We start from the raw sequence: 19,988 nt of genomic DNA, 5'->3' as shown, positions 1-19,988 counted from the left end.
CATCAAACTAAAAAGCTCTGCACAGCAAAAGAAATAATCAACAACAAAAAAAGGGAACCTATGGAATAAGAGAAAATATTTGCAAACATGTATCTAATAAGGGGTTAATACCCAATATATAAAGAATGCATACAACTCAGTAGTTTAAAAAACAACTGATTAAAAATTGAGCAGAGGGATAGATATTTTTCCAAAGCTGATATACAGATGGCCAACAGGTACATGAAAAGGTGCTCGACAGCACTAATCAGGGAAATGCAAATCAAAACCACAATGAGATATCACCTATCACCTCATAATGGATAAAATGGCTGTCATCAAAAAGACAAGAGGTAACAAGTGTTGGTGAGGGTATAGAGAAAATAGAACTCTTGCGCACTGTCAGTGGGAATGTAAACTGGTGCAGCCATTATGGAAAACAGTATGGAGGTTCCTCAACAAATAAAAATAGAACTACTATATGATCCAGCAATGCCACTTCTGGGTATGTATCAAAAGGAAATGAAAACAGGATCTCAAAGAAATGTTCACTGCAGCATTACTCACAACAGCCAAGATACCAAAACAATCTAAGTGTCCATCAACAGATGAATAAAGAAAATGTGGTACATGTGTACACACACACACACACACACACACACCTTAGCCATAAAAAAAGAAGGAAATCCTCTATTTGTGATAATTCAGATGGGCCTTGAGGACATTATGCTAAGTGAAATAAGTCAAAAAAAAATACATATACTATATGGTATCATTTACATGTGGAATCTAAAAAATCATAGAAACACAGACTAGAATGGGGAGATGTTAATCAAAGGGTACAAACTACCAGTTATAAGATGAATAAATTCTGGGGATCTAATGTATAGCACAATGATTACAGTTAACGATACTGTATATAAATATGTGTTCCCGCCACAAAAAAGAAATGGTAATTATGTGAGGTGATGGACTTGTCAACTAATATTATTAGAGTAATCATTTCATAACATATACATGTATCAAAGCATCATTTGTACACCTTAAACTTATATAATGTTATACGTCAATTATTTCTCAATAAAGCTGGAAAATAAGATAAAAAATAAAGCCTAGCCAAATTTGAATTATGGTTCCACTATTAATGGCTGTATAACCTTGGGCAAGTTACATAATTTCTCTGTGCCTCAGTTTCCTCATCTGTAAAATGGGGATCACTAATAATACCTAACTCATAGGATGGTTATGAGTGTTAAATTAGTTTGCATACACAAATCAGTTTAAATAGTGCCTGGTGTGGCAGGCAGAATAATGGCCTCCCAATGATGTCCATGTCCTAATCCCTGAAAACTGTGAATCTGTTACTTTACATGGCAAAAGGAACTTTGCTGGTGTGATTAACTTAAGATTTTTGAGATGGGGAGACTGTCCTAGAATATTCAGGTAGTCCCAACATAATCACATGGGGCCTTATAATGGAAAACAAGGTGATGGAAGAGTCACAGTCAGAGGAGATATGAAGACAGAAGAGCAGGTGAAAGTGATGCCAGGCTAGAAGGGGACCTTTGAGCAGCAAATGCAGGCAGCCTCTAGAGGCTAGAAAAGGTGAGGAAATGGATTCTCCCTTAAAGTCTCCATGAGGAAATCAGCCCTGCCAACATCTTGATTTTAGTCAAATAAGACCCTTTCCAAACTTCTGACCTGCAGAACTGTAAGATAATACATTTTTCTTGTTTTAAGCCACTAAGTTTGTTGTGATTTATTAGGAAAGTAATACACCTGGCAGAGAGCTGTCCTATATAAAGCTCAGCAAGTATCCTTACACTTGAAGTCCCTGTGAGTGGAAGTCTGCCCAAATGCCCATCAGAAGAGGCGGACAGCTGGGAGTCTAAGGAGCTGAGAGCCCATACAATGGAGCAAGGAAGGTGAGACCATGTGACTTTATAAGCTGTTTCCCAGGGGCATATTTTGATCTAACAAGACTGTATACTATCTTTGAATAAAGGAGGCAGAAAAAGACGTTATGGTTAAAAATATTTTTCAGGGAAAGAAACATCCGTATCTTCATCCTGGACAGTTTTGGGACCAATGAACAAAAAGTGTTTTAAAGCTATCCTGGTGCTGTAGTGAAGCAGTGGAGGAAGAGGTTACTGCAGTTTGCCAGGTAAACATCGAGGTAGCCAGGGCCGAGCCAAGGCAGCAGAGGTGGAGGAATGTGAAAGGATTTGACAGGACAGATGAACTGGGCGGGGTGCGGGTGGGGTCTGGGGGGCAGGAAAGCAAGAAAAATGGCCCCTTATTTTTGCTGAGACAACTGGGAGCATGATGGTTTTTGCTGGGGAACTGGGAGGATAGTGGGTGGCATTTTAAGAAAACAAGGAATGTTGGGGAAGGTACAGAGTGAGGGGCAAAGGTTCCATTCTGGAACCATTAGATAGCTCAACAGTGGTGTCACACTGACATGCAAGTCTGAAAGTCAGGAGAATATATAAACTTGAGTGGTCAGTATAAATATGAATTTAAGGCTGTGGGAATGAATGGGATTACCCAGAGAGAGAGTGCACAGATCTCCCTTTTATCATTGTAAAAGGCTCACCAGGCAATTCTCACACATATCCAGTTAAGAACCACTGCATTAAAGCTAAATATAGGAACAGTGATTTGGTAAAAGAGAGTCTGTATTTCCAGCAGGGGTGTCACCGTTATTGCCTTAGTTCCAAGTCAGTGAGCTGCTATGCAACTATACAGAAAAATCCTGCTATTTAGTCAGATCTCAGGCACGTGACAGGAAAGCATTTTGGTTTGATAAAATGACAAGTCACCCAAGTGACCACTCCACCCCTTAAGATGTGCAGTGCTGAGGCCAGAAAGAGTGTGAAATAAGGCTGTGGCCACAGTTATGTATGTAACTCTACTACTCTATCAACAAGCCACAAACCACAATTACAAATGACCTTTCAGTGATTTACCCAGACCTGGAGCTGATCATGCCTGAATCTCTTCCAAGGTATTGTCTTTGTGCTTCTACTTGTGCATTCAAAGAAATAAATGCCCTCACCGTGGGAGCACAAAGAATACTTAATTACATAATACCCTGCGCCAAAACACAAGAGCCAAGGCACTCTTTGCCCTGGAAATCATCATTCATAAATCTCACACCTGCCTAGGTGTGACAGTAACAAAGGCTACTTGGATGTAGGTATATGAATAGAGTGACAAGTGACTGTGAAGGGAAGAGCTGGGACTCCAAGTTCACCATCCCTTGCTTCCTTCAGGGAACCCAAAAGACTCCTCCTGGCTGCATGTGGGTAACCACTCTGTAGCTGCTGGAATCACTACAGAGGATCCCAGCCCTGACCCAGAAAAACAACAGACCACAGTGGTTCTCCCCATCTTTGTAATCCCATTCTCTCACCACCTCCAAAGTACGGTCAGGATTCCAATTGCTGGCAGCTTTCTGTGGGCTCCAGGACACAGCTCTCCTTCCACCCTATGGGTTTCCAGATGTTTACGGGAATTGGAACCCTATCATCCCCATCCACAGCAGCCCAGTGCAGCTGCACAGGAACCACCTCCTGTTGAGGCCACATTTTAGGCACCGAGCCACTGTATAAAGTGAAATTCTGCAAAACAGGTATCTTTTTAAAAATGATTATGAGAACAAGGCCTTGCAGGCAGCACAAAATGTTTACGTTATAAAATATTTTCATACAGTACAGTTTTATTACTTTCAAATATAGTTAATAACTGCAATTAAGTGGCACTAAGCAAATTAGGTGTTGACTAATAGAATTCTTTAATTCAGCACTTTGCAAACTCTTCCATGGGACATTACTTTTCTTTATAGTTTTGTAACTTTTTAAAAAATCATACTAATTTTTCTTCTAAAACATATTTTATATTTTAATGGAATTTCTATCCTTACACATAGTACTCTGAGATAATATGTCAACAATGTATCCCACCCAAGAACATGCATAAAAGTTCATGGGATACACTTTCAGACTGCAACAATTCCCAAGGAACCAGGATCATACTGTCATGCATTCATCTGATCAAAGACTTCTGGTCTATGTTGTTAATCTATCTTATATTTTTTGACATATGCCTGTCTTTGTACACAAGGGTTATTATGCACAATCCATTTATACTACCTAACTCATTCTCCATGAAGGAATGACATATATTATATTTTAGGATCTGCTAATAAAAGTTCTATCGACATATTATAATTTTACACAGTAATTTTGAGGAACACAATTTTAATGTGAAAAGAAAGTAACTGTCAAAAATGGAAAAAACAAATCAACCTAAACAGTGTTAGCCTATTAAAATAAATGCAATTGGCATGTCTAAGACGGTTTTTCATACAGAAATAGTTCTGGGGAATCTCTGAAGGCAGGATTGTATTAAGTAGATAATCAGCCTACCTTCAGTCTTGTTTATACTATTCATTTCCTGAATAAGCCCCTCTATTCCTTACAGACAAGAGACAGGTGTTTAGGCAAGTCCCACCTGAATTATTATAAATTCTGAATTTCCTTACTTTTCTTTCCAAGCATCAAATATTCTAAAGTTTTACAAATCCTTTCCTAGTGACTTTGTAAAAATCAGTCTGATGGAGAACAGGCTTGTGGTTGCCGAAGGGGAGGAGGAGGGAATGGGTTGGGAGTTTGGGATTAGCAGATGCAAACTATTATATACAGAATGGATAAACAACAAGGTCCTACTGTATAGCACAGGGAACTATATTCAACGTCCTGTGATAAGCCAAAATGGAAAAGAATATGAAAAAGAATGTGTATATATATGTATAACTGAATCACTTTGCTGTACAGCAGAAATTAACACAACACTGTAAATCAACTATACTTCAATAAAATAAATTTTTAAAAAAATCGGTCTGAACCAATTGATCTACAAGGGCAAGGAGGAGCATGATAAATACCACAGACACAACAAAAGCAATAGTAAGGCACAATGCAACATAAAATAATGTAAAATAGCAAACTTCTAAATATCATACTATCAGCTATCAGAGACGAGTTAAAGATATTAATTTCTTGGGTTCTTCAAATTTTTTTTCTTTTAAACAGTTATTGGTTAGATCTCCCCTGAAAGTCACAAGAAGTATCAGTGTTGGCCAAAAAGTCCGTCCGAGTTTTTCCGTAACATCTTATGGAAAAACCCAAACGAAATTTTTGGCCAGCCCAATATCTTGCATCTTGAGTGTTGTCATTTGGCCCTACAAATTTTCACTAATTGGTCTGGGGACAAAGAGTTCTTCTTCAGTTCTGGGGTGAGGGACATGAGGCTAGCCACCGTTCAAATGGGACAGGCTCTTCTTTGCTATAAACAACAGGCAGTCTGGGGGTATCCTCAGAAATCTCTTTGATCTTCAGAACAACCTTGAGCTATGAGGCCCCTGCTTAGAGTGCTGCCTTTTGGTCTTTAATAAATCTCTCTCTTCCTCCCTCTCCCTCCCCCACCCCCAACATACACACACGCACGCACGCGCGTGCACACACCCCCCCCACATGCACACACACATAGAGTAATCTATTTTTTGTTCTTATAACCTAGAAAAAATAATTTAGTCCCATAATTTGGGCCAAAGGTGAAATGGGCCTTTTTTCATTTCCTACTGAAATCCTTCTTTGTAATCCTTCCTTATGATAGCCTTACCTTTTCTGAGGTATGCTGACCAATGAACTGGTCTCTGACAATCTGAATACAAGCTGCTGCATTTTATTAACATCTGCTACACAGTAATCTTAATCTAAGACGCATAGCTTTTGGCTATAAGAAATGTTACTTGGCTCTCTGCTGTCTTCTCACAAGGCCCCATGTGAGCTCATTCATTCTCGACTGTGCTGATGATACCAGATCAGCATCTCCCTTCCCCGATCTCTCACTCTGGCACTCCAGCCCACTTGGCTATTTCCACTCACATCCACCTCATCATAAACGAAACTGAACTTGGCTTCCCAAACTAGCTTATCCTTCCAACTATCCCCTTCTGCAAGCAGTACAAGCAGTCTCCAAATGCCCCAAAGGAAAAAAGGTGGGAGAACCTTTTTTACTCAAGCCACCCATCATTACCCTTTATCAAATCTGTTAGAAAGCCCGATACTTCTTCTTACAAAATGTCTCCACATTCTCCCTCTTCCTCTTGATTCCAGCCAATTCAATACTGGTACAGGGATTTACTGCCTTATGTCTGTATTACCTCAAACAGATTCTCAGCTGCCTTCCTGCTTCTGAGTCTTCCTACACACCTGCTACCGGAATAATTTAGATTTAATATTCTCTTAGCTCCCTTCCAGGTCTAAAATTTTCTATGAAATTAATTCTCCAACATTGGTTTTCTCAAGCAGCTTCCTGACATACCCAATAACTTCGAATGGTTCACCACCATCCAACTCATAACTCCTCCCACTGGCTCTCAGGAAAATTCACAATCTGATCCCAAACTACCTGCTGAGTTTTCCCAATTACTCTTTATAAGCTCCAAATATTATAAATCAAACCAACCTCCTTACCTCTTCTCATTGTGCCAGGCTCCGAGCCTGCGGAAGCATTGTACTTCACACTAGGAATGTCTTTTCTCCTTTCAAAGTCCTACCCAATCAGAAAAGCCTAGCTTCTGTCCCATGTCCTTTGGTCAGTTGGAGCTAGGCCATTACACGAACTTAGTTCTGAATTCTCTTTAAGGCCTTTGCCCTTATATTAAGAATATAAATTAATATCATGGACTCTTGTTTTATTCTTAGTTCCTTTATACCCAGAACCTACAACAATGCCTTATACATAATAGATACTATATAAACCTCTGTTCATTGGTAATAGTTAGCATTTATTGAGCATTTGCTACATGCCAGGCACTGTTCTAACTTTTTAAAATTAACTCTTCTGAAGAATAACTAAATAACACTCAACTGTCTCTAATTGTTTCAGAAATGGCAGTTGTGTCTCCTCAAATAACTAAGAAGCTCTATCAAAAAGCAAATAATATATCTGGAATGTCTATCACAATTTCCATAGTACCTAACGCATAGTGAGTCATCAAATATATGCTGGCTGTAGTACAACGAAAGATCATTGAATTACAGGACAGCAAGCATGTCCCAGGTATGCTATGGCTAGTTATGGGACCTAAGCCAAAAAACCAAAACAAAACTGCTGAGGTCCAGTTTACACGTCTGTGTCCTTATCTGAAAAATCAAAGACTAAATTACCTAACCTTGGAAGGGCCCTCCAAAAATTCTATGACTCTTTCCTATTATGACTTTTCTGGGGAACTGATGACTGCTAAGAGAATGACTACCTCACTGATTCTAAAAACAGAAATTCAGGACTTCTTTTATGTAGAAAATAATTCTGAGAATGATTCAGACTGTCAGGCTTCCATCCTCTAATGCTCCACAGGTAAAAATGTTGCCACAAAGGCCAGGACCAATAAATTCCAGATTCCTCCACACCTGCAGGAGGGAAAAGAGGGTAAAGCTGCAAAGTACACCTTCAGGCCCAATGTACAGCTTCATCCTGAAGAGGAAGAGCTTCCCATTACAAAACTAAACACCATCAGACCTGGAAGAAACATGTACTTAGGAGAAAAAAAAAAAAATTGGCAAGTTTCCCGGCTCTCCAGACTCCTGATTCAGGACAATAATGTTCACTGGTAGGATCACGTCTCATTTGGGACCTGCTCTGCCTTTGCAAAAAGCATATGATTTTGCTGGACTTCTGAAGGCAACTACCTGCAAAGGAAGGCAGTGCAGAAATCCACTTACATGTGAAAAATGCACACATGCATATATCTGAAAATGAAAAAAAAAAACCACTTAAAAGTTGCACTCAATGAGACGCATTACACTCATTTTGTTCAGAGGAAGTGCAATACATTTTAATGGTGACAGTAAAGTCTTTGAGGACACAAACGGGATGGTGGCCTGTGCCACAGGAATGATGAAAGTCACACATAATCATTAAGAAGCATGAAGAAGGATCAAAATTAGCAGGAATTAATTACTCTTGGATAACCAGAGTAGCACAGTGCCCCTGCAGACACCCTGGTAGTCAGTTCTTTGCCTTCAAGCTGAGCAGTCATCGGGGTCCCAGAGATGACTGCCAAGTTCCGGCCTAGATCTATGGCTTTTGCAGAAGATACCTTTTGCAGAAGGACCTGGGCTCTCCTTCCACGGTACTAACCAACCCAAGCAGTCAGATTAGGCTCTGAATTCAGCCCATCTGTGAATTACAGCAAATCCAAGACACAATAAAGTCATGGTTTGCAATCTCAAGACTATGGATCAATTTTGCTTAGTTCATGCCCTAGAACCCTCTGTCCCAGATTGGTCCCAGAGTGAGAAATCTTCAGGTGATAGAAGGGAAACAAATTAAACATGTCAAGCATGCCCGTGCTCTAGCACAGAAGTTCCCCAAGGACCGTTGGAAATCTATGAAACACAAAGACAACACAAGTTTTAAACCACACTCTCAAAACACAAACTAAGTTTGAGTAATGCTTACCTAATAACCAGTTTACGAGAACTTTGTTTTTAATTAACCCACCTCTGCTTCAACAGATCTAACCACACTATTTGCCTCCAATGTTAATAACAGAGAAATACGGTTTAAACCAAGGGTTGGCAAACTTTTTCTGCAAAGGGTCAAACAGTAAATATTTTAGGCTTTGTGGGCTACGCTTTCTGTCGCAACCTCTCAACTCTGCCCTTGTAACACAAAAGCAGCCAGAGATGATTCGATTCACAGAGGAATGAGTGTAACCATGTCATGACATATTTAACCATTTTAAAATGTAAGAATCATTCTTAGCTTGTGGCCCTACATAAACAGGTGTCAGGCCAGACTGGGCCCACAGTTAGCTGACTTCAGCAAAGTTCAAGACCACAGGCCTTCGGACAAAAGGGAAGGAAGGAGAATATTTGCCCAGAATTTCATTCTTTTCCTACCCCTACCTCCACCCCCTTTCTCTAAAAAGGCTGTTTAGAGCCAAATGAAATGAACAGGAAGGAAGTCTCCATCCACTTTATTTTCCAGTTTCTTTCCCAGCTTTTTCTAATCTCAAAAAGGAATACAAAATGCAGTAACCAGAATCATCAGAATTAGCAGAAATAAAACAAGTAATACACTGAAGAAAGTAAATATCTTGCCTGAGAAAGCTTTAGACAACTCAAATTATTTTTGCATATGCCTTCCATACTACCTTATTACTAATCAATATATCTTATTTTCCTGTGCTAAAAGGCAAGGGGAATAAATCTAGACTACTGCTAAACTCTAAGCTTGCGGAAAGTAAAACGTGGTCTATTTACTATCACTTGACCAAATGCTTTTCTCAGAATAATAAGCATGGTCCAATTTTTTTTAAATTAAGTTTCATTACAATAATCTTCCATTTTTAACTTCCATATGAACATAATCCACCCCTGTATTTTCTATAACATATTGCAATGTAGAATCCTAAAAATATAAGTGAATTTGGGGCATCTAGTGAAAGGATACATTTCAGTCATCAAAAAAATGCTAGTTATCCTTGAGTATTAGAATTAAGCCTTTTGACTTAAATACAAGACATGACACCATAAAACTCCTCGAAGAGAACATAGGCAAAACAGTCTCTGACATAAATCGTACCAGTGTTTTCTTAGGTCAGTCTCCCAAAGCAATAGAAATAAAAGCAAAAATAAACAAATGGGACCTAATGAAATTTATAAATTTTTGCACAGCAAAGGAAACCATAAACAAAACAAAAAGACAACCTATGGACTGAGAGAAATTATTTGCAAACAATGTGACTGACAAGGGCTTAACTTCCAAAATATAAAAACAGCTCAAACAACTCAAAAAACAAACAACCCAGTCAAAAAATGGGCAGAAGACATAAACAGACATTTCTCCAAAGAAGACATACAGATGGTCAATAGGCACATGAAAAGATGCTCGACATCTCTAATTCTTAGAGAAATGCAAATCAAAACTACAGTGAGATACCACCTCACACCAGTCAAAATGGCCATCATTAAAAAGTCTACAAATAACAAATGCTGGAGAGGGTGTGGAGAAAAGGCAACCCTCCTCCTACGCTGTTATTGAGAATGCAAATTGGTGCAGCCACTATGGAGAACAGTATGGACGTTCCTCAAAAAACTAAAAATAGAGTTGCCATATGATCCTGCAATCCCACTCCTGGGCATTTATCCAGACAAAACTATAATATAATTCAAAGATACATGCACCCCTATGCTCACAGCAGCACTATTTACAATAGCCAAGACAGGGAAACAAACTAAATGTCCATCTAAAGACGAATGGACAAAGAGGATATGGCATACACACACACACACACACACACACACACACACATGACTATTACCCAGAAATAAAAAAAGAATGAAATAATGCCATTTGCAGCTACATGGATAGACCTAGAGATTATCCTACTAAATAAGGTGAGTCACAAAGAGAAAAACAAATACCATACGATATATGTGGAATCTAAAATATGACACAAATGAACTTATCTACAAAACAGAAACAGACTCACAAACATAGAGAACAGACTTGTGGTTGCCAAGGGGGAGGGGGGAAGGGTTGGACTGGGAGTTTGGGACTAGCAGATGCAAACTATTATATATAGAATGGATAAACAACATGGTCCTATTAGATAGCACAGGGAAGTATATTCAATATCCCATAATAAGCCATAATGGAAAAGCATATGTAAAAGAAGACATATATATACACACACACACACACACACACACACACACACACACACATATATAAATGAATCACTCTGCTGTACACCAGAAACTAACACAACATTGTAACTCTACTATACTTCAATTAAAAAAAAAAGAAGAATTAAGCCTTTTGATCACTCCTTCCTAAAATGCAAAGTGCTAACAAAGTGCTTATGGGTATAAAGAATAGGCCTTTGGCTAGACTGTAGCCAAAGTGGTTTTCAACAGGGTTGATTTTTTTTCCCCCGGGGGACATACAGCAATGTGCGGAGACACTTTTGGTTGCTACAAGTTGGGGAAAGGTGTTTCTGGCATATACTGGGTAGAGACCGGGGATGCTGCTAAACATCCTGTGATGCACAGGACAGCCCCCCACATCAAAGAATCCAGCCCCAAATGTCAGTAGCAAAGAGTTTGTGAGGCAGCCAAAGGTAGAGATGTACACGTTTAAACTAGCTTTCTTCAAGGTTGATCTTTTCTTTAGATATAACGTGTTAAATTTACAAATTTAACATGAAATATTTACTAGATACCTACTATGCACTGGTCTGCACAGAAGTATTGCAATACAAATAGCATTACCTTAAATACACTGTCTCACAGAAAAGCTACATTGTAACCTCAAGAGACTGAGTGTACTCAAATCAAATCATTTACTTCCTCCCTATCACAAGGCAAATTCAGCAATACTCAAGCACTAGGTCTCAACTCCATTTCAGAACAATCGTCCCTCAAACTTGTTTGAACCTAAACACAGTTTCAACCTTAAAATTAGCAGCTTTGGTGTAACACCTATAACTGAAACAGAAACCCCTTTTAGCTAAAATGGTCTACACTTCCTCTCCTGATCAACTTACTAATCACAACTGTGAAAAGAAGCAAAATTTGCTCTTTAGAGTTCCTCCTCCTCTCTTCCACATGTACTATAAAAGCTGATCTACCAGGAATATGACCACCAGGACGGAAGGGGCCAAAAACGCAATGAGGCCTTTATAATCCAGCAACCAGAGATTATATCCCAGCTGTTGAATATCCTCCCATTTTCTTACAGATCTCCATGGAAGTGAGGGAACAACAAGGGAAAACTAAGACTGCTGGACTCAAAAAACTAAGAGTAAAAACAGGGAATCAGAAGCAGCTACTGAACTACTCTTTCTAGGACAATCTCAACACTTAGTCCAGTCTGTCAAAAAAGGCCAAAGTTTAAACAGCTATCACCAAAAGCAACAGCTGACTCAAAATAAAAAACAACAAATAAAAGTGGTAATTTTAGTCAATGTTTTGCCCACAGCCCAGATATCCTTTAATGCTAATTAATGAGTCACAGAGAAAATCCCCTTCAGATAAACAGGATTGCAACATCTCCCAAGCAAAAGTATTTGTTTAGGTCCTGACAGCAGTGCTGGTCTGGGAATAACACATTCAATTCAATTTAAAAAATAATAAACTTAAGCCTTCAGACCAGATGCAGTCATGACTGTCTGTCCTAGTTCGTGTATAGGAAGACTCTTGAGTCTTAGTGAAACATGCTGGCAGGAGGAGCTCTGAAGGACTGCTGGACTCCACTCCGGAGGGGGTGGAGGAAAACAGCCCTTTTCAGGGGCTTTCATGTTCTTGTACTCATTTCTCCTAAATCCCTGGTTGTCACCACGGTCAAGGTCAAAGTTCCATCACTTCCCAAAAGTCACAGCTCTCAAACAGTGTACCCCAAGGAATGAAACAAACTTCCTTCTACACACCTGCACAAACCCCAACAAGAGCTATTGTTTATAAACAGAGTGCACTGGAGTGTGGAGAAGCAGGAAAAATCGTATTTTTCTATTTATTATTCTTAAGATTTACAGATTTTTAAAAGCAAGAAAAAACAACTGGGGGACTGAGGTCAACTTTAATTAAACATATACTGTGTTGAACACTTAAGAAAGTACTAGAGATGTAAAGTGTTTAAGCATGTTTTTATATGTGTATTATATTTTCACAGTAAAAGTCAAAAAAAAAAAAAGACATAAAAGTCCCCACCTACCAACGTCTTTCAATCAAATACTTAAAGACATTCACACTTTCTCACTTGATAAATGTTTTCTGGGCACCAAGATAAAATCTGAACTTCACTTTCACATTCTCCATCAGTCCCGATCTCTGAACTTTCAAGGGTTAATATGAATCTCTATGACCATATGCTATACTAGTTATTTAAAGATCGATCATTTGTTATACAAAACCTGAGTCATTAATTCTGCAGATTCAAACATAAGACATTAACAAGCCATCCTCTTATACACAAAGTGGATAGTAAGCAACTTGTGAAATCGCTTGTAGCAAGTGATGAAGAATTTCAGGAAGACCTTAACAATGTTTCTCCTTTCCATCTGCTCGAATTCTTACATTAGCTCAAAGCACCTTCAGGGCATTAGGCCCTGGCCAGCCTCTCATTCACAGTGGAATTTTTATTAATTTTTCTAGCTGAGATTTATTAACCCTAAAATACACACAAGCTAAAACAGACAAAGCCACCTGTTGCCTCAAGGCCTCAAAGGAATTCCTCCCAGAAGCACAGGGGAAAGCCTTCCAAGGATTATCTCAGAGGCAGGCAGCTGCTCCAGGGTGGGAGAACCTAGAGCACCCAGAGTTGGGCCCACTTCCACCCCAGAGTCTGGCCAAGTGGTGGAAAACACACTTGGGGAGGAGGCAAAAAGAAAGAAAGCCAGAATAACAGCAAATAGACTGCTCTCAACTGAAGACGGTTTTAAAACATATCTTGTTTACATGATGGACCATGTAAGGTTCCATGTTAACTGGAAGGAACTAAAATGGACAATTCGGAGGAAATCAATCCCTTTCTAGAGAAATCATTCTACTAGACACCCAAAATGATTTATAGTGACTGACTAGCTTGGCTCTATTAAAACTAAGGAATTCAATACCCAAACTCATCAAAGAAATATAATTTAGTGCAACCTAGCTTTGCTATGCTTGGTGTTCTCATCAGATTAAGATTTACTTAGGAGTTAGGAGTAGTGAAAAAATAAAAATCAACTCAAATGCTAGGATGCTATGCTGCATAATGGTTTTCATTATAATGTTTAGCTCTCAAGTGAGCTAGAAGACATTCTGGGAGAGATATAAATCTCAACCATTAAATGTTTCATAAAAAGGAGCACATTCGGTGGTCTGGAACTGAACCTGCAATATCTCTGAGGTATGCCTGTACCCTATGACCCAGCAATTGTACTCCTGGGCATTTTTCAGAGAAATGAGGGCTTATGTGAATGTTTATAACGTTCATAGCAGTTTTATTTGAAATAAACTGCCCCAAGTTGGAAACTACCCAGATGTCCTTCAATGGGTGAATGGTTAAACAAACTGTGCTCTATCTATGGAATACTACTCAGCAATAATAAGGAACAAAAGAAAAATGAAAAGATAATAACATCAGCAAAAAATAATAAGGAACAAACATGTAACAACCTGGATGCCTCTGCAGAGATTTAGACTGAGTGAAAAAAGCCAATCCCCAAAGGTTGCACACTACATGATTTCACTTGTCATTCTTGAAATGACAAAATTACAGAAATTGAGAACAGGTGAGTAATTGCCAGGGGCTAGAAGGGAACAGGGACAGGAGGAAAATGGTTGTGGCTATAAAAGGGCAATGTAAGGGGTACTTGTGGTGATGGAAATATTCTGTATATTGACTGTATCAAGATATAAATATCCAAGGTGTGATACTATATTATAGTTTTGCAAGATGGTACCACTGGGGGAAACTGGTAAAGGATACATGTTATCTCTGTATTATTACTTATACGTGCATGTGAATCTGCAATTATCTCAAAATCAAACACTTAATTTTTTTAAAAAAGGCTTAAAAAAAAAGCAGCACATTCATTAGGGCTTCATAATAAAAACTTCTTTTAAAAAAAAAAAGTCATAAGCTAAGGAGCTGCAGAGCATTATGCTCTATTTTCCACAAGCAAGTTGGGGGACTAAACAGTAGGCAAAGGATTACTAAAGGGGGCAGTACAGCATAGTGGCTGAGAGCTCAGACTCCAAAGGCTGCCTGTTGAAATCTCAGCTCTTAGCTGTGTGACTCTGGGCAAGTTACTCTCTCTGTGCCTAAGTTTCCTCACCTACTGGGTGGTGATTGTGTGAATGCAGTTTACCATGTAAGACTAAGACACACAGGCTGATATCAGACATACAAGAGTTAGGCTTATACAGCATTTATCCAGTCCACCTGCGTGGGGATTCAGTGGCTCTCCAAAACTAAATCAGCAAAGGTGCCTTTTGCACCGAAAAGCCAGTACTGAAAATCTGAGAAAGGCAAACTTAAGTATAAAACGTTCCACCTTCCCAACCCTCTCCCCTTGCACACAAAACAGAATATACGCAGGGCCTTCTCTTCCAGCAGCCACTGTCACTTTCCATTAAATGCTTTATGTTGTAAGCAGAACTTCAGCCCCTTGACAAGGACTAGGGCTGGATATTAAAATATTGGAATTAACTTCGCCTAAGACGTCCCAGTAACCAAATGACTCACTCACTTCTTTAGAAACAGTAAAATGTCAAGGTTGCCAGAGAACCCCAGCCCCAGATGTGTGCATAAATCATTGAGAAGTGTTCATTAAGCCAAAGCCAAAGGACATTACTCAAGATAACACTTTAAGTAAAATCTATCAGTTTTTATGGTTTTTCCTGTAATGGAGAAAATTCGAAAAAATAGGATTACTGGGGGGAAAATCACGGTAAGTTAAGCCCCAAAATTGTACAACATATTTTTAAAAGGCTTAGAATTCCTCCTTTTGCTCTGGCTTCAGAGAGTTTACCCTTCCTCCCTCCCGCGCCTTTTTTTTAACTGTTTTATCCAATCTCATCAACAAGCACTGGACAAACTCTAAACTATTTTCTCTATAATACTACCTAAAAGCAGAAGCTTTTAAATTTTTTGATACATCTGTTTACAACCAGATTTTTAATATCTCTCGTCTGGAAAGCATTTTGAATGCTCTGTGTTGATGACACCATCCACAAAGGGGTCTTTTTTTCACTTTCATAATAATTCAGGTAAAATTAGTAGTCTAATTTCATTAAACTCAAGCCTTTTGTCCTAGCGTTTCACAAGAACAAAAGGCAAGAATATTCTTTGGTCATTTACACTGTCACACAAAAGAAAAACAAACAAACAAAAAAACACCAACTTGTTCACGTCCTACGTTTCTCTACCCTTGAATGAAGTAGTTGATAAATCAGCTTGTCAGGGTTTTGAGTTCTTCGGTTCATTCATTACAGGGGATACTACCCAATACCCAGTTTTACTAAAATTTCTGGATCGTACAGGTCATTGGCAAATAACTTGAAACAAATCGCACACGTGGTATATCCTCCCAAACAGAACCGATTGTCTCCGTTTGCTTATTTTTAGTAACTTGAGATAAAAGACTTAAGACAGGTCGTTTTCCCAACTCGTTTGACAATTTGACCGCTGCCTCGGGACTGAGCGCCCCATAGCTACAGGCTGGAGTATAACAAGCGCTTCCCCACTAGGCTCCCTCATCCGCTCCAAACAAACCCCATGTAATAGCTGAAGAATGACGACACTAAAATCAACCTCACAGATTCATACCTTAGAGGTCTGCAACACGGAATAAACTTTTTTTCCTCAATCAACAGTGCAGTTTAAATAAATAAATAAATGTAACACCCAGATGGGGTTTGTTTGATCCATTCCCGCGACTGGGTGCGCGCAGGGGGTAAGTGCAACTTAACCCTGTGTGGGCCTAGGGGCTCACCAACAGCTGTCAGTGGGCGCTGCGCCGGCGAGGGAGCGCCTCACGCCGCGCCGGTTCACTGGCCAGCAGGCGACCACCCCAACAAGCCCGGGTGCGAAGTGCGGAAACACGGCCACCTCCCCTGAGCGCGATCCGGCCACCGCACGCCGCCTGGTACTTTGTTAACTCCGCGCGCCCGGGATGAGGTGGCTGCGGAGCCCAGGCTGGAGGAGGATCCAAGCCTCCTCCAGTTTGGCCTCGCCCTGCCGGAGCGCGGAGCCTCGGCGGGAGGGAGAGGTCGCGGAGCAGCGGGTAACTATGGGCCCCCACCCCTACCCTCTCGGAGCCCCGTGTCCCCACTTCCTCGTTCCTTACCTGGGGAAAGGAGCCCTCGCGGCGCGGGCTCTTGGGGTAGTCTAAGTGACCCCGGTCCAGCATCAGGTAGAGCGAAAAGATCACCACACAAAAGATAGCGCTGCCAAACACGGTGAACTGGCGGCTTAACTTCATTTTTCCTCGATAGACTCGGGGCCAGGGCACTGTCCTCACCCGGAGGAAGAGGCGGACTGTGGACTCCTGGAAGCGGCCGCCGGAGGCTCCCTGCTCCTGGGCTTGTGCTCTCCGCGCTCTCCGCTGCGGATGCGGGTCCGGGCGGCGCTCCGCACCTTATCTCCGGCGCCACCACGCGCCCTTGGCCTTCGCCCTGGCCCACCGCCCTCCCTGGGGCCGGGCGTCCCTCCTGAGGCGGGATTCGCCTGCAGCCCGGAAGGGGCCCGCTCAAACTAGATCTCGAGTTCAGCGCCGGCACCCGGCAGGGCGCGCGGAGCAGGCGGAGGAAAGGTCGAAGTCTGGACTTCCTGCCACCGTCGGCCGACCAAGTCGGCAGGAAAAGTTTTCTCGACCAGGGCAGGCGTGTCCTCTTCACCCTGGAGGTGCGGGCTCGGCGGCTCTAGGGTCGGCGGCGCGGAACTGGGTCCGAGGAGCCGTGGGGAAAGAAATCAGATTGGGAGGAGCCGGGCCCCACAACTTAGCGCCGGGACAGCCGGGCCCGCCCCCGTGGCACCGCCCCCGCCTCCCCCGACTGAACCCCTTCCTGCTGCCGCCGCCGCCGCTGAGGCCGGGCCGGGGTGCACCCTGGGCGCGGGGACGCACGGGTTCGGCAGGAGTTTCCTCCGAGCGCGCGTCCGCCCGCCGGCGCCTCCCGCCCCCCACCGCCCTTTTCGCTCAGCTCTCGGACCCGGGCTGCGCTCGGAGGGCGCAGGGGGCGGGCGGCGGCGGCGCGCGGAGGAGGAAAAGGAGAGCAAGGAGAGGACCTTCCCCGGAGAGAAGCCCGCTCCAGCTGCAGCCGCGAGTCCCCTCCCTCCCTCCCGCCCCGCAAATGCGGAGATGGCGGCGGCAGCGGCGGAGAAACGCCGGTTCTCCAGCGCCACTCGGCGCTCCTGCACCGCCCGCCACGAGCAGGAGGAGACAGCAGCGGTGCAGTGGCCGTTGGGTCAATAGGCGCCGGCAGCCACAGAGCTGAGCAGGCGGCGGGCCCCGCCTCCTCCCGACGCTCCGGGATGAGGGGGCGGGCTCCCCGGCGCCCAATCACAACGCGCCGCTCGCAGGGCCCGCCCCGCGTCGGCCTGCCGGAGCCCCCAGCGATGGGAAGACTTCAGACTGCTTTTGTGACCTGGGAGGCGGTATTGCTCAAGTTGAGGCCCTGAGAGACCCTGGGGCGCCAGCAGCCCAGTTCTGCTGCGCTTTCTCCCCACTTCCTTTTCACTGCCCAGGTTTCCTGTCCTTGAGGTCCCAGGCCTGGGGTGCCTTGGATGGAAACTCGGTGAGGAGAAGGGGGCTGCGAATTCTGTTCAGACTCATCTTTTCCTCCGCGGCTTTTGGTGACGTCTGGGGAAACCTGAGGGAAAGGAGCCTGCCGAAGGACCCTCCAGACAGGTGTAGACGTCTGGCTACAAAAGTCTGTGAGGGGAGCCTGCTTGTGCCGGTTATTGATTTATTGCCTCTCAACTCCAGATTCACCCTTTTTGACTGCACTGTGAAAATGGATCTGGGCCTTTTAAAGTAAGTTTTCCTTTGCCAGCAGGGGCTGAAGCTTTGTCCGTAGAGGATGTTGAAGAGACATTACAGGAAGAAAAGTATTTTGCTACCTGGTTTTGGTGCCTTGGTAGGCAGGCTCTTGCAGCATACCTGGCTTGCTCCAGGGCCGAGCTCCTATGCTGCTCAGGGGCCAGCGGTTTCTTCCCACGTCCCCAAGTCTAGTGATTTTGTAGTAGGGGGGCTAAACATAGACACTACCTCGTGTATAGCTTTCTGGGCACCCTGGAGGCAAGATCTGCAGCCAGTTCCAGAGGGCCGATTTTTCACAAGGTGTGGCACCACAGTGATTTCTCTGCCATTCAGTGAGCCAGGCTGTGCCCTCTCCAGTAATTTTTGGATCTTAGCCCTGGGAAGGGCTGGGGGAGCTCTTCTTTGCGACCTCTATCTCCTAGTCCAAGGGTTAGTTATAAGGTTAGCTCCTTAAAGCTGCTCTTTCTATATTCTCTAGGGTTCTCTTACTAGTGAATCTCTCGTTATTCCAAAACCTTGTTATAGTTAATAATTCTTTTTATTAAACTTTATTTGTAGTCCCAAGAGATAGACCTGCAAAGATAGGATTAGGAGTTTGGTTTGATTGGGCCTTTGGGCTTGAGCTCAGTGCTGAGTTCCTTGCCAAAGTGAGTTAAGATGCTAATAATTCATAGTACATGGGGCATCCCAATTAACCAGTCATCTGTGGCTGATTGTGGTGAACTACCAAGTTCCTTGGAGCCCCAAGTGGCAGCTACACTGGACAGTTAAGGCTGTAAGGTAACTATAAGGACTATGGTGTGAGATGTATTCTTTTGAGTTCCTTTGAATGCTTTTTTTTTTTTAAAGTTTTTACAGTTTTATTGAGAAATAATTGACATACACCACTGAATAAGTTTAAGGTATACAGCATGATGGTTTGCTTTACATATATTATAAAATGATTACCACAATAAGTTTAGTTCTCATCCATCATCTCATATAGATACAATAAAAAGAAAAAAAGTTTTTTCTTACAATGAGCACTTTTAGGACCTGCTCTCTTAACAATTTTCCTATATATTATACAGCAATATAAACTATCATCATCATGTTGTACATCACATCCCTAGTATTTTTTTAATTGTAGTTTATTTTTTTATACAGCAGGTTCTTATTAGTTATCTATTTTATACGTATTAGTGTATATATGTCAATCCCAATCTCCCAATTCATCCCACCACCACCACCCACACCTTGATTGCTTAAAAAGAGAAATGACAAGCACAGTTCCAAGTTATGGTATGAGAACCAGAGAGACAGACTCCATACAATTCTAAAGGAAGCTCTTATTGATTGTAGCAACAAAATGATATTACTGAAAATCAAAACACAAACTTTTAATTTTCACGTTACTGAATTACAA

The 19,988-nt window shown here is 42.1% G+C and overlaps 1 protein-coding gene across 1 annotated transcript in view; it reads right to left on the bottom strand.

The window, feature by feature from the left end:
* MAN2A1 (mannosidase alpha class 2A member 1) overlaps positions 1-18,052 on the bottom strand; it is a 159,785-nt gene extending 141,733 nt beyond the window's left edge. The window contains exon 1 of the mRNA XM_029218227.1: positions 16,892-18,052. Within this exon, the coding sequence (XP_029074060.1) occupies positions 16,892-17,026 (135 nt within the window). The 5' untranslated portion in view covers positions 17,027-18,052. The remainder of the gene's footprint in view (positions 1-16,891) is intronic.
* Between the last annotated feature and the right edge of the window lie 1,936 nt (positions 18,053-19,988).

The sequence above is a fragment of the Monodon monoceros genome, unplaced genomic scaffold (assembly GCF_005190385.1).
Source record: "Monodon monoceros isolate NGI ecotype Baffin Bay Population unplaced genomic scaffold, NGI_Narwhal_1 Super_Scaffold_12, whole genome shotgun sequence".
In the NCBI taxonomy this organism is placed as follows: Eukaryota; Metazoa; Chordata; class Mammalia; order Artiodactyla; family Monodontidae; genus Monodon; species Monodon monoceros.
Note: the sequence above shows the minus strand (reverse complement) of the source record. Positions and strands in the feature narration are given on the sequence as shown.